The sequence below is a fragment of the Coregonus clupeaformis genome, chromosome 8 (genome assembly GCF_020615455.1).
Source record: "Coregonus clupeaformis isolate EN_2021a chromosome 8, ASM2061545v1, whole genome shotgun sequence".
Classification (NCBI taxonomy): domain Eukaryota; kingdom Metazoa; phylum Chordata; class Actinopteri; order Salmoniformes; family Salmonidae; genus Coregonus; species Coregonus clupeaformis.
Genome location: NC_059199.1, coordinates 54470720 through 54484737, shown reverse-complemented (window position 1 = coordinate 54484737; position 14018 = coordinate 54470720). Strand labels below are relative to the sequence as shown.

Genomic DNA, 14018 nt, shown 5'->3' with positions numbered 1-14018 from the left:
CCCTTGAGCAAGGCACTTGACCCTAATTGCTCCTGTAAGTCGCTCTGGTTAAGAGCGTCTGCTAAATGACTAAAATGTAATGTAAATGTAAATATCGACATAACCTGAAAGGCTGCTCAGCAAGGAAGAAGCCACTGCTCCAAAACCGCCATAAAAAAGACAGACTACGGTTTGCAACTGCACATGGGGACAAAGATCTTACTTTTTGGAGAAATGTCCTCTGGTCTGATGAAACAAAAATAGAACTGTTTGGCCATAATGACCATCGTTATGTTTGGAGGAAGAAGGGTGTGGCTTGCAAGCCGAAGAACACCCTCCCAACCGTGAAGCATGGGGGTGGCAGCATCATGCTGTTGGGGTGCTTTGCTGCAGGAGGGACTGGTGCACTTCACAAAATAGATGGCATCATGAGGAAGGAAAATTATGTGGATATATTGAAGCAACATCTCAAGACATCAGTCAGGAAGTTAAAGCTTGGTCGCAAATGGGTCTTCCAAATGTACAATGACCCCAAGCATACTTCCAAAGTTGTGGCAAAATGGCTTAAGGACAACAAAGTCAAGGTATTGGAGTGGCCATCACAAAGCCCTGACCTCAATCCTATAGAACATATGTGGGCAGAACTGAAAAAGCGTGTGCGAGCAAGGAGGCCTACAAACCTGACTCAGTTACACCAGCTCTGTCAGGAGGAATGGGCCAAAATCCACCCAACTTATTGTGGGAAGCTTGTGGAAGGCTACCTGAAACGTTTGACCCAAGTTAAACAATTTAACGGCAATGCTACCAAATAGTAATTGAGTGTATGTAAACTTCTGACCCACTGGGAATGTGATGAAAGAAATAAAAGCTGAAAGAAATAATTCTCTCTACTATTATTCTGACATTTCACATTCTTAAAATAAAGTGTTGATCCTAACTGACCTAAGACAGGGAATTTTTACTAGGATTAAATGTCAGGAATTGTGAAAAACTGAGTTTAAATGTATTTGGCTAAGGTGTATGTAAACTTCCGACTTCAACTGTATATATATATATATATGCGAGAGAAAAAAAACATATGGGGGATTGGATGTGATGCAGACAATTACATTGATGGAAGTTACAATCTATCTGCAATATTAAACCTAAAAAATGTTTGGGGGGAAAAACACCAAGGGGGATGAATACTTTTGCAAGGCACTGTATATACTAGGCGGTGTCAGAGGAAAGCCCAAAAAATTGTCAAAGACTACAGTCACCCACGTCATAGAGTGTTCTCTCTGCTACCGCACAGCAAGCGGTACCAGAGCGCCAAGTCTAGGACCAAAAGGCTCCTTAACAGCTTCTACCCCCAAGCCATTAGACTGCTGAACAATTAATCAAATGGCCATCCGGACTATTTAAATTGACCCCCCAAACTGAGCTATTATGACTATTCATAGTACTAGACATTCAATCAACAAAATATTAGCAAGGTCAAATTAGTTTTATATTGGATATTTGGTGGATATTCGTTTTTCTCTCATCAATAGTTATTGGACCAAGCATGCCATGACTATGAATATGGTATATTCTGAATCAGGGGAGGATGGACAGAAATTCACAACTTTTTTTGTTTGGTCAAATTGAGATGTTTTGTTGTTGTTGCTTTCAATCTTCAATAGATCTTAGACAAAGCGTGCCATGACTATGAACATGATATATTCAGAATCGGGGAGGATGGGGAAAAATCCACTAATAATTTTCATAGTCATGGCACGGTTTGTGTATGAACATTTTGAAGATTAAAACAATCTCATAATAAAAAAGTAATGGCACACTTTGTCTAAGATGTATTGAAGATTGAAAGCTAAAATATATATATATTTCAAGAAACAAAAAAGTTGAGAATTTCTGTCTACCTCCCCTGATTCAGAATATATCATTATCATAGTCATGGCACGCTTTATGTAAGAGCTATTGAAGATTGAAATCAGACATTTTTTGTATGGATTTTCAAGTATGGATTATTCTCCATCTAACCCTGATTCAGAATATGCCATCTTCATAGTTATGGCATGCTTGGTTCAATAGCTATTTAGGAGAGAAAACCGAATATCCACCGAATATCCAATATAAAACAAATTTTACCTTGGTCAAAATATTCCTAAAGATTATCATTACCTAGGGGTGTGTATTTGAGAGAAAATTATAATCTAATGATTATATAGGCCTTGTCCTGTAATATATCCCCAAATATACCTAATTAACAACAATATCACTACTACTGCAGAGGGTTGTACATCTGAGTGTACTTTTTTTACTTGTATCACTGACTCACCCATTCTTCTACTTCGGGTGATAGTCCCAATTTTTACCGGATCATGGTGATGATGGTTGTGGTCATCTGCTGAGAGCTCTCTCTGGTAACGACGACTGTTAGTGTCAACTCCGTTACCCACCGCCACTGGGTCCGGTTCTACCTCCTGTTCGGCATTTGACATCTTCAATCAAATAATTTCCCACTTCTCCATGTAGTAGCTCTACCGAAAACTCGACAGTGGATCACGCGCCACCGCGCCCTAGTTGCGCCTCACGCGCACTATCCACGGAGAACACATGGGGTAGGGGGCAGGGGCTCATAAACTTTTGCTATCGCGGTCGAAGAGTTCATGAAACGTTTGGGAAAAAACACACTGGAGATGCATTGTCATAGAATAATAGCAATATGGTGTTGTCAACTTGTTACTTACCGTATTCTAAAATCATATCTTTAGAGAAAATCGCTGTTTTGCTTACAGACTTCCCAACTCCATCAGAATTGTCATGTCCTTCCCTGTGACGTTTGGCTCATGAGACACTCTAGTTCATTGTGTCACAGGTGCGGATAAAGTGCAACTGATTGCACCGAACAGGTTAATAATCGCTGAACAAATAAAGTGTATTTATTTTCCAAAATCCACCGCGCTGACTGTTCTGTCAACAGAAAAAGGAGTTCCCAGTTATACATATAGGCCATACTGTGGGAAAGATTTAACTGTTTTCTCAATCCTCAGATTCATTTTTCCAGAAGTTTGAGTGTTGGGTGTTTTATATAAAACATTTCCACCTCTCTGACTGTATAGTGCCATTCATAATTCCTTGGTATCTCAGCTATTTCACATTGAGAAACTGATACTGCAGTAAAGTAGTCAGATGCACACGCACACACACACACACGAGAAAATGTGTCAATCAAAATGTATAACGCTTTATCCAAATCTAAGAATGTTTAACACTTGCATAGATCTATTGATACATTTTATAATTCAAATTCCTATATAGCCTATAGGCCTAGCCATTGCATCATTTAAACATTTCCACAGTGTCTCCTGCATGCACTAATGTCTCCTTTGCCAAAACTAAACTCTGTCAAATCTTAGGAAGAGTCAGCGTTTCCCTTTCCTCTTCTATATCAGCCTGGAGTGAACACTTAAGTATAGTCTGCAGTAGGCTTACACTAGAGCGCGAGAGGGTGTCCAACTGAATGAAAATAATGACCCAATATTGCTATTAGTATCTGTAGTATTAAATGTGGTTTCAAGCACTTTTCGCACTACAAATAATTTTGTGACCTATGAAATGCGGACAAAAAGCAAACATAAAAGCACACAATAATAGCCCATAACACAATAAAAAAAGATGTAATCAATGCAACACAATATAAAATGGTTAACAGTACATAAAAATAAAATAAAATAATAAAAAAATACGTTTGTAATAAGCATGTTTCCTTTCTGAAAAAGTCGTATGTTTAGTTCTGCTGTTTACCAGGAAATAATGACCTACTGTAAAAATATAGAACACATGATAGATATCAATTATGACATCAGGGTTCCATCATAATTTAGTTCTATGATGTATCCGAATTTTCACATCATTTCCCTGGGAAACAGAACCAAACATTACATTGGAATGCACTTTTCACCAAAGATATGCAAATAATTTCATAACTCAAACATTACTTTCAATGAGCAGAGGTGTGTGAGTTTCAATGACATCCAAACTTTTTCAATCCACCATCCTTCACCAAGAAATGGATCTACGAAATTGTAAGACTACAAACTTTTCAATTATTAAAATATTGTGAATTTATTTCCATAAAAGGTTTATTATAAATAAGGTTTATTTGTTTGAATGTGGCTTTTTCTCTGTAATTTACAAATCAGTCAGCATACATTTCCAAGTACTGGCTTGATGACCCAAATGGCACCCTATTCCCTATGCAGTGCACAACTTTTGACCAGGGGTCTGTTCAAAAGTAGTGCACTATGTAGGGAATAGGGTGCCATTTCTCTTGCCACAAGTAGTGCACTATGTAGGGAATAGGGTGCAGTTTCTCTAGTCAAAAGTAGTGCACTATGTAGGGAATAGGCGGCTGCTTTGGACATACCCTTTACTTCTGCCTGTCTTCCCTCCAGTGTATTTTGATGAGGTATTTAGTATTCAGGATCATGACCAGCGGACTGGCAGGGCCAAATGGAGCTACTCCATACCCGACGACCCTGAGGCAAACCTGGGAGGCACCTCCAGAGTCCCCGACCACCTCCAGGCTGGCTTCCTCTACCGTGTCTCCGTCCACCAGGACCTGACTGAGGGACCAGACGACCAGGGCTTCCAGGGCTACCAATGTGGCCTGTGTCGGTTGCCCCTCCCCAGCCTTGCTTCCCTCCAGGCCCACCTCTTGGTCAGCTGGACCCACAGCACAGGCTGTAACCGCCTCTACAGTGACATGATCAGGCTGTGTCCGTCTCCTCCTCCTCCATTGGTGTATGTATCTGAGGAGCCATCGCCATCTTCCCCCATCCAGATCCACAATAACCAGCAGGACCAGGAGGCTGATAGGGCCCGTCGTCTCTACGCCGTTATCAATGACCTTGAGGTGAAACTGGGATCGCGGCGAGGCAGATGCACTGACCACCTCCAGGCAGACTTCGTCCGCTATGTCTCCAGCCAGGTCTGTGTGTTGTCTGTCTGTGTGTGTGTGTGTGTGTGTGTGTGTGTAGAGGAAGGGGTAGAATTGAGCAGAAGACACATTTCTGTTGTTCACTGTAACATATGGACAATAAAGTTGTATTTTATTGTAGGCCTCCAATAATGGTCCAGGCTACCACCGGGGCTACCAGGGCTCTGAGGGCTACCAGTGTGCCCTGTGTCAGCTGCCCTTCCCCAGCCTGGCCTACCTCCAGGCCCACCTTCTAGACAGCTGGGGAAGCTAGGCAGTCCTGTAGCCTCCTCTACAGCCAGATGATCAGGCGTTGTCCCTCTCCTCCTCCTCCTCCTATGGTGGTGAAACCAGTTCTGCGCACCACTGGCTCCTCCTGCTCATCCTCTGTTTCAGTCACAAAGAGACCTCCAAGACGCCATGCAGAGCACCTTTATCCATATCTGCCTTCCACTTCATCATCCTCAGTCTCAGCCACTGTGGTATCTTCATCATCCAGACGCCATGAGCATGTACTGTCTCCAGACCTGCCTTCCTCCTCCTCCACCTGCTCCTCTTCAGCCATACCCTCCAGAAAGAGAAGGAGAGACAACGACGTGAGCTCCAGAGGGCCCCCAGGAGCCCCAGCCCACAGCCCAGCTTTAGCACTCTGTCTCGGCGAGACAAGAGCCACCAGGCTGGCCCCTCCTTGATGAGACCCATGGACAACCTCCAGAGCTACCTCCCTCAGCCCTACTGTCCCCAGCCCAGCCACAGCACTCTGTCTTGGGGGGAGGAGAGCCATCAGGCAAGCCCCAGCAAGAGACACAGAGAGCTGGAAGCCACCCCACAGGGATACCCTGGACCCAACTGCACGGCACGCATGCGAACGACTTGCAAGACAAAGTCAAAGTGCAAGATGCTACAGAGGAAAGCCCTTGTGTAAAAGGGTTTTTCGGTTGTCCCCATAGGAGAACCCTTTGAAGAACCCTTTTTGGTTCCAGGTAGAACCCTTTTGGTTCCAGGAACCAAAAAGGGTTCTCGTATGGGGACAACCGAAGAACCCTTTTGAACCCTTTTTTCTAAGAGTGTAGGTAAACACTATATGAAATAGGACTGTAAAATAAAGTGTTACCACACAGCCTATTTATGTGAATCCTATTTTAAAAAATCTTCATAAATGAATTTGCTCTGCATTTGATGTTTTTTAAATTTTTTATTAAACATCATACATTTTTTTGTGTTTTGTTTTGTTTGACCAAATAAATGAGTTGTATTTCCATTTGTCATAATCAGATATGAAACAGAATTTACCATACGTTCAAAATACTTTTTGCACATCTAATTTGGTGCCCAATAATAGCCTTGAAAACATGATTAACTATCACTAACGTCGAACTACAAATACACTTTAAAAAATAAAGTTCAAGATATCAAGTAGCTACCTACTACAATAATACCCTTGACAATACACTTTGTTTATAATTCCTGTCACACACAGACACACACGGTGTGACTGACTGAGTGTGTGAATGCGAGCGTGTGACAGAGCCACAGTCAATCACACTGTGTCACATGTGTTGTTTTGCTTTCTGACCTAGACACATTTAGCCAGGAAATCACCTGGTAATACTCTTTGATGGATGGAGGGATAGACAGCGGGAGGGAGGGAGGGAGGGAGGGAAGGGAGGAATGAAGGAGAGGAGAGCAAGTGGACCCAGTCCTGTCATTCACATTACTGCAGGAGGAAGAGTGAAGCAATTTTTTTGCCAACCAGCTAAAGGTAAGGACAACGTAGATACATTTTCTGTCTGTAATATTTGCATCAAATAGAGAGTGGAAGTTACTTTTCCTTGCAGGTTGGTTGATTACCTATACCTTGACTGTGTATGTGTGTATGTCCCTAAAGTAGGTTACAGTAAAAAAAGAAAATATATATTGTAACATACACCGGATAGGTGCTGTGAAATGTGTTGTTTTACAGGGTCAGCCATACTAGTACAGCACCCCTGGAGCAAATTAGGGTTAAGTGCCTTGCTCAAGGGCACGCCAGATTTTTCACTTTGTCGGCTCAGGTATTCAAACCAGCGACCTTTCAGTTACTGACCCAATGCTCTAACCACTAGGCTACCTATTTTCACAGTGTGTTGGGTATGCTTTGCAAAGAAATCATAATTTCTGTGACCGTGACACCTGCCAATATCCGTTTCTGAAAATGTAGCTATCAACACATACACACTCATCTGTGTATTCATTTTATTCAGGATGTCTAAGACCCCGTCCACCACGTCTGCAACTTCTGTAACCTCTGCAACGTCTGCAGCCTCTACAGACAGGTAAGATCAACGTCTACATCTGAGACAGGAGAACTTGCCGTAGAGAAAGAGATTGGCCATGATGGGCACAATAGAGTTATTGAGAGACACTGGCACCGTACACACTCAGGTTGTACAAGTCATATTGTTGACTCAATGGTTGTGATACACCTGATGTGTTTGTGATGTCCAAAAATATCTACAAAACCGTTAAGCGGTGTCTCCACAATACTTATATGAATATTTTTGTGCAGAAAAACTCTCTGTTGTATCACAACTATTGTGCCAAATGTGCTTTACATCAGTTGTAAAACTTGAAAGTGTACGAAGCCATTGAGTGATGATTCTATTTGCACGGATTCGCTCCATGGTTATTACAATACTGTAAGTCAAGTCAAGGTGTCAAGATAGCTGATGTCATTGTCTGTAATATTGTGAACACCTGTTGCCTCTTGGCTCCTGGCCTGTAGCAAAGGTGGTAAATCCCGGAAGACTTCGTCCTCGGGTTCGGAGTCAGCTCCCAAGAAGGTGTCTAAGAAAGAGCAGAAGAGGAAAGACATGGAGAAGATACACACCACCCTGCTCAGCAGCGTGTTTGGAGCGGTACGCGCGCGCACACACACACATTAAAGCTACTTTAACATCTGACCCCTGACCTATAACTCTTAGTAGCGACATGCTGGGCTAACAACAGTCATGTGTTTTTTTTTTGTCAAGGGGACATTGATAATCATGCAAAGGAATGAAAAGTCATAGAAGCTACAACGTTAGCTAAGCTCCTGATCTTTGCATGCTGTGTGTATGAGTGGGTGCCTGCGCATGCGTGCCTGCCTATCTGCTTGCCTACCTGTGTGTGCCTGCGTGTATGTGTCTGCCTGCCTGCATGCATGTGTGTGGGAGTGTGTGTGTAGGTAATGACCCTCTAAGCTACACACACAGAGAGTAGTTATCCTCTCCAGCTAATCCTGTCAGGACCCGGTGCGAGAAACAGTCACTAATAATTGTCAGAACCCAGAAGATGAGGCAGACACAGCAGTACTAGAGATGGTGGTTTAATAAAGAACAAAATCCTCAGGCAAAGAAACTAAATCCACAATGTCCAAAAATAAAGCCAAGAGGCACAAAGAGGAAAACCTCCAAAAACAAAGAAACTCCACAAAGTGGTAAAAAATCCCACCAGAGAAATATCCATATAACACAAGGCTTGGGCTGGGGCTGGGTGCTAACTTACAAACACTGAGCAAGGAACTGAGGAACACACAGGGTTTAAATACTAACAAGGGAATGACCTACAGGTGCAAACAATAATTAGATCAAGAAAAAACAAAAGGTACAAAAAAGGTGCAATGGGGACATCTAGTGACCAAAACCCGAACAGTCATGGCCAAAACCTGACAAATCCTATTGACACAGCAGTATTATTAGATCCTTAGTGTGGCTCAGCATCACCATTCATTAGGATTAATGGGTAGAAGCTGCCGAAAGAGCATCGAACACAAAGGGAAAGTTGTACGATTCTTTTAGGAACTTTTTTTGTTTGATATTTGTAAACGTTTAGACCCAGTGACGGGTGTGGTATTGTGTGTCAATTGATGTTCGATGTTTAATGAACAATTTCTGCTTTTCTCACTTTGTTTCTTGACACTGTAAAACTTAGTTTGGGGACATCGATTTAGGATAGAATAATTCAGACTAGAACATAAACTAGATCATATTGAGCATGCAGTGTGTGTAGGCTATGCGGGTAAACACAACACGCTACAAACACGTGTGTGAATGAGGTTGAATGGTGTCCCAAACAAACATGATAGAAACCATTATGATTTAATCCACCATGATCAGGAAACATCCCCAACTGTACCTGTCCCCAATCCCTCACTAACTTCCTACCACACCAGAACTACCTGACCCTAAAACTTCTCACCAAATCGCCTGTGCTAAACTTCCATCCAAAAGTATCTGTATTTGACTCTTTAAGGTGAACCCTATCCAGAGTATAGTATGTCTAGTTCTAAACGCCATACATGCACTATAATATTACTCAAAAGGCTTCAGTATGGCAGACAGTGTTGTTTCTCTATGGCAGCTCCCTCACTAAAACACACACTACATGGGGCCTCCCGAGTGGCGCAGTGGTCTAAGGCACTGCATCGCAGTGCTTGAGGCTTCACTACAGACCCGGGATTCGATCCCAGGCTGTATCACAACCGGCCGTGACCAGGAGTCCCATAGGGCGGCGCACAATTGGCCCAGCGTCGTCCGGGTAGAGGAGGGTTTGGCCGGGGTGGCTTTACTTGGCTCATCGCGCTCTAGCAACTCTTTGTGGCGGAATCTGCAGACTTCGGTCGTCAGTTGAACAGTGTTTCCTCCGACACATTGGTGCAGCTGGCTTGGAGTGACGTTTGGCGGGTCATGTTTCGGAGGACGTATGATACGACCATCGCCTCTCCCGAGCCCATTGGGGAGTTAAAGCGATGAGACAAGATCATAATTTAAATTGGGAGAAAAAGGGGGTAAAATACAAAACACGACATGGCCGAAAGTATGTGGACACCTGCTCGTCGAACATATAATTCCAAAATCAAGGGCATTAGTATGGAGTTGGTCCCCCCTTTGCTGCTATAACAGCCTCCACTCTTCTGGGAAGGCTTTCCACTAGATGTTGGAACATTGCTGCGGGGACTTGCTTCCATTCAGCCACAAGAGCATTAGTGAGGTCGGGCACTGATGTTTGGCGATTAGGCCTGGCTCGCAAAGGTGTTCGATGGGGTTGAGGTCAGGGCTCTGTGCAGGCCAGTCAAGTTCTTCCAATCCGATCTCGATAAACCTTTTCTGTATGGACTTCACTTTGTGCACGGGGGCGTTGTCATGCTGAAACAGGAAAGGGCCTTCCCCAAACTGTTCCCACAAAGTTGGAAGCACAGAATCATCTAGAATGTAATTGTATGCTGTAGCGTTAAGATTTCCCTTCACTGGAAATAAGGAGCCTGAACCATGAAAAACAGCCCCAGACCATTATTCCTCCTCCACTAAACTTTATACACCTCACTCTGCAACTGGATCCTGGACTTCCTGACGGGCCGCCCCCAGGTGGTAAGGGTAGGTAACAACACATCTGCCACACTGATCCTCAACACGGGGGCCCCTCAGGGGTGCGTGTTCAGTCCCCTCCTGTACTCCCTGTTCACCCATGACTGCATGGCCAGGCACGACTCCAACACCATCATTAAGTTTGCAGACGACACAGGCCTGATCACTGACAACGATGAGACAGCCTATAGGGAGGAGGTCAGAGACCTGGCCGTGTGGTGCCAGGATAACAACCTCTCCCTCAACGTGACATTGACAAAGGAGATGATTGTGGACTACAGGAAAAAAAAGAGGACTGAGCATGCCCCCATTCTCATCGACGGGGCTGTATTGGAACGGGTTGAGAGCTTCAAGTTCCTTGGTGTTCACATCACTAATTAACTATCATGGTCCAAACACACCAAGACAGTCGTAAAGAGGGCACGACAAAGCCTATTCCCCCTCAGGAGACTGAAAAGATTTGGCATGGGTCCTCAGATCCTCAAAAAATTATACAGCTGCACCATCGAGAGCATCCTGACTGGTTGCATCACCGCTTGGTATGGCAACTGCTCGGCCTCCGACCGCAAGGCACTACAGAGGGTAGTGCGTACGGCCCAGTATATCACTGGGGCCAAGCTTCCTGCCATCCAGGACCTCTATACCAGGCTGTGTCAGAGGAAGGCCCTCAAAATTGTCAAAGACTCCAGCCACCCTAGTAATAGACTGTTCTCTCTGCTACCGCACGGCAAGCGGTACCGGAGTGCCAAGTCTAGGTCAAAAATACTTCTCAACAGCTTCTACCCCCAAGCCATAAGACACCTGAACAGCTAATCATGGCTACCCAGACTATTTGCACTGCCCCCCCACCCCCACCCCATATTTTTACGCTGCTGCTACTCTGTTAATTATTTATGCATAGTCACTTTAACTCTACCCACATGTACATATTACCTCAACTACCTCAACTAGCCGGTGCCCCTGCACATTGACTCTGCACCGGTACCCCCCTGTATATATAGCCTCCCTACTGTTATTTTATTTTACTTCTGCTCTTTTTTTCTCAACACTTTTTTGTTGTTGTTGTTTTATTTTACTTTTTTATAAAAAAATAAATGCATTGTTGGTTAAGGGCTGTAAGTAAGCATTTCACTGTAATGTCTACACCTGTTGTATTCAGCGCACTTGGCCAATAACATTTTGATTTGATTTGATTTGATTTAGTTGGCACTATGCATTCGGGCAGGTAGCGTTCTCCTGGCATCCGCCAAACCCAGATTCGTCCGTCGGACTGCCAGATGGTGAAGCGTGATTCATCACTCCAGAGAACGCGTTTCCACTGCTCCAGAGTCCAATAGCGGCGAGCTTTATACCACTCCAGCCAACGCTTGGCATTGCTCATGGTGATCTTAGGCTTGTGTGCCGCTGCTCGGCCATGGAAACCCATTTCATGAAGCTCCAGACAAACTTGTGCTGACGTTGCTTCCAGAAGCAGTTTGGAACTCGGTAGTGAGTGTTGCAACCGAGGATAGATTATGTTTACTCACTACGCGCTTCAGCACTCGGCGGTCCCGTGCTGTGAGCTTGTGTGGCCTACCACTTTGCGGCTGAGCCGTTGTTGCTCCTAGATGTTTCCACTTCACAATAACAGCACTTACAGTTGACCGGGGCAGCTCTAGCAGGGCAGAAATTTGACGAACTGATTTGTTGGAAAGGTGGTATCCTATGACGCTGCCACATTGAAAGTCACTGAGCTCTTCAGCCATTCTACTGCCAGTGTTTGTCTATGGAGATTGCATGGCTGTGTGCTCGATTTTATACACCTGTCAGCAACAGGTGTGGCTGAAATATCCGAATCCACAAATTTGAAGGGGTGTCCACATACCTTTGTTTATATAGTGTATCTCTCCTTTGCTTGTTGTCTTCCTTTAGGAGAGGGAGTTGGCCCAAGCAGAGTTGGATGGTGAGTCTTCTTATCACAGTGATATTGCATATACAATAGAATGCTTTTACTTACAGTTGATTGACTAGTTGCACAACTTATTACACTGAACCCGTGTTACTCAAGTTAAGATTCTAACAGGCGCTATATTTGTGAAGGGGGGTAGCTTTGAATCATCCATAGAAATAGTATGACTAGATCGGGCAAAAAGTCCCTCAGACCACGGCAATTTGACAGTACATTCATGGGCACACTCAATATGGCAGCCGGTCCACCCATCACGGAACGTTGACTTGAATGGGAATGTCCTTTCTGGTAATTCTATTTCTATGGTGTCATCATCAACTTCTGACCTGTAACCTTTAACCTTTGGCACAGAGCTGGACTTTGCCTTCAAGGAGTTTGACTACGACTGTGACGGCTACCTGAACTACAAGGACGTAGCTGAGTGCATGAGGACCATGGGCTACATGCCCACTGAGATGGAACTGCTGGAGATAGTGCAACAGATCAAGATGAGGAGTATGTGAAGTTTAAGTTATTTTCATCTAATGTGCTTATTGTCCAGTCCCTACCTGTGTCCTGACTGTTGATTGGCTGTCTCCCTTCAGTGGGCGGTCTGATGGACTTTGATGACTTCTGTGAGCTGATGGGTCCCAGGATAATGGGAGAGACAGCTGATATGCTGGGGCTGAAAGAGCTCAGGTCCGCCTTCTCACAGGTAAGAGACTGACACAGAGCCAAAGAGACTGAGATTGAGTGAATGTTCATAAAACACAGGCCTACAAACACAGATATTATGGCCCTACTCAAACTCTCATTAATATCTCCCAGCCTCTTCATTATTGCATGATTTACATGACCTACTCTTCCTCAAGTTGGGATTCAGCCCTCAGCCAATATTAACTCACATGTTCACTTAATCACCCACATTCTCTCCTCCTCAACATCCCTCCATCATATCTTCTCCCTCTCCTCCTCTCAGTTTGACCAGGACTGTGATGGGAAGATCAGCCAGGATGAGATGAAGGAGGCGGTGAAGAGTCTACTGGGGGAGAAACTGAAGAAAGGAGAGCTGGAAGAGATACTCAAAGAGATAGACATCAACGGAGACGGAAGCGTCGACTTTGATGGTGAGGAGATAACGGTGCATAGACACATACACACACATACACACACACGTAAGGTCACACACACGGAGGAAACACTCACAAACATGCAGAAACACGTCAGGACACACACACATACACAGAAGTAAGATCACACACATGCATACATACACACACACACACACACAGTCACACACACACATTTTGTAGCCTTTCTCATTTCCCTCTCTTGCCTTCCAGAGTTCGTCATGATTCTGTCCATTCGGTAAGTGCTGGAAGACCTGAGAAGACGCTATCATTTGTGTGTATGATCAGCTTTAAGGATGAGATGTACTCCTCTCCTCTCCTGTTCTCTCCTTTTCTGTTCTCTCCTCTATACTAGAAAATAAATATGGTGTACAATGGGCAAGAGTATATTCTTAAATGTATTTGGATTATACTGATTAATCAGTTTGTAGACACTGATTGGCTGTATGTAATATGACATGTAAATAAGATACCATTTTTCTATTTTAATAAATAATTAGAATGTCAATCTGAGTTGCTGAGTGACTGAGTTACAACCACAGACTTTTGAAAAACACATTTTTCAGTATAATTTTTTTCAGTAAAAAATATCTACACAGGTATCAAGCACACTCAATTAACCATAAGCCTGTAAA

At 43.9% G+C, this 14018-nt stretch overlaps 2 protein-coding genes across 2 annotated transcripts; both read left to right on the top strand.

Annotated features, from left to right (window-relative positions):
* The first annotated feature begins 3962 nt into the window (after positions 1-3962).
* Positions 3963-5216, top strand: LOC123491479. The gene is made up of 3 exons (XM_045222278.1): positions 3963-4049; positions 4419-4954; positions 5085-5216. The coding sequence occupies exons 1-3, from the start codon at positions 3992-3994 to the stop codon at positions 5214-5216; spliced, it is 726 nt and encodes a 241-aa protein (XP_045078213.1). The 5' UTR covers positions 3963-3991.
* A 1404-nt stretch (positions 5217-6620) lies between these two features.
* Positions 6621-13847, top strand: LOC121571304 (calcium-binding protein 2-like). Its single transcript, XM_041882702.2, has 8 exons — positions 6621-6704; positions 7186-7257; positions 7707-7839; positions 12238-12268; positions 12626-12769; positions 12859-12968; positions 13233-13380; positions 13597-13847. Exons 2-8 carry the CDS (start codon positions 7187-7189, stop codon positions 13623-13625), a joined length of 666 nt encoding a protein of 221 aa, XP_041738636.2. The 5' UTR covers positions 6621-6704; position 7186; the 3' UTR covers positions 13626-13847.
* Positions 13848-14018: the final 171 nt, after the last annotated feature.

Coding starts and splice junctions, on each gene's coding strand:
- LOC123491479 (XM_045222278.1), top strand. CDS start 3,992: ATGACATCCAAACTTTTTCAATCCACCATCCTTCACCAAGAAATGGAT. Junction 4,050..4,418: donor AGAAATGGATCTACGAAATT/GTAAGACTACAA, acceptor TCTTCCCTCCAG/TGTATTTTGATGAGGTATTT. Junction 4,955..5,084: donor TCCGCTATGTCTCCAGCCAG/GTCTGTGTGTTG, acceptor ATTTTATTGTAG/GCCTCCAATAATGGTCCAGG.
- LOC121571304 (XM_041882702.2), top strand. CDS start 7,187: ATGTCTAAGACCCCGTCCACCACGTCTGCAACTTCTGTAACCTCTGCA. Junction 7,840..12,237: donor TCAGCAGCGTGTTTGGAGCG/GTACGCGCGCGC, acceptor GTCTTCCTTTAG/GAGAGGGAGTTGGCCCAAGC. Junction 12,770..12,858: donor GCAACAGATCAAGATGAGGA/GTATGTGAAGTT, acceptor GTCTCCCTTCAG/TGGGCGGTCTGATGGACTTT.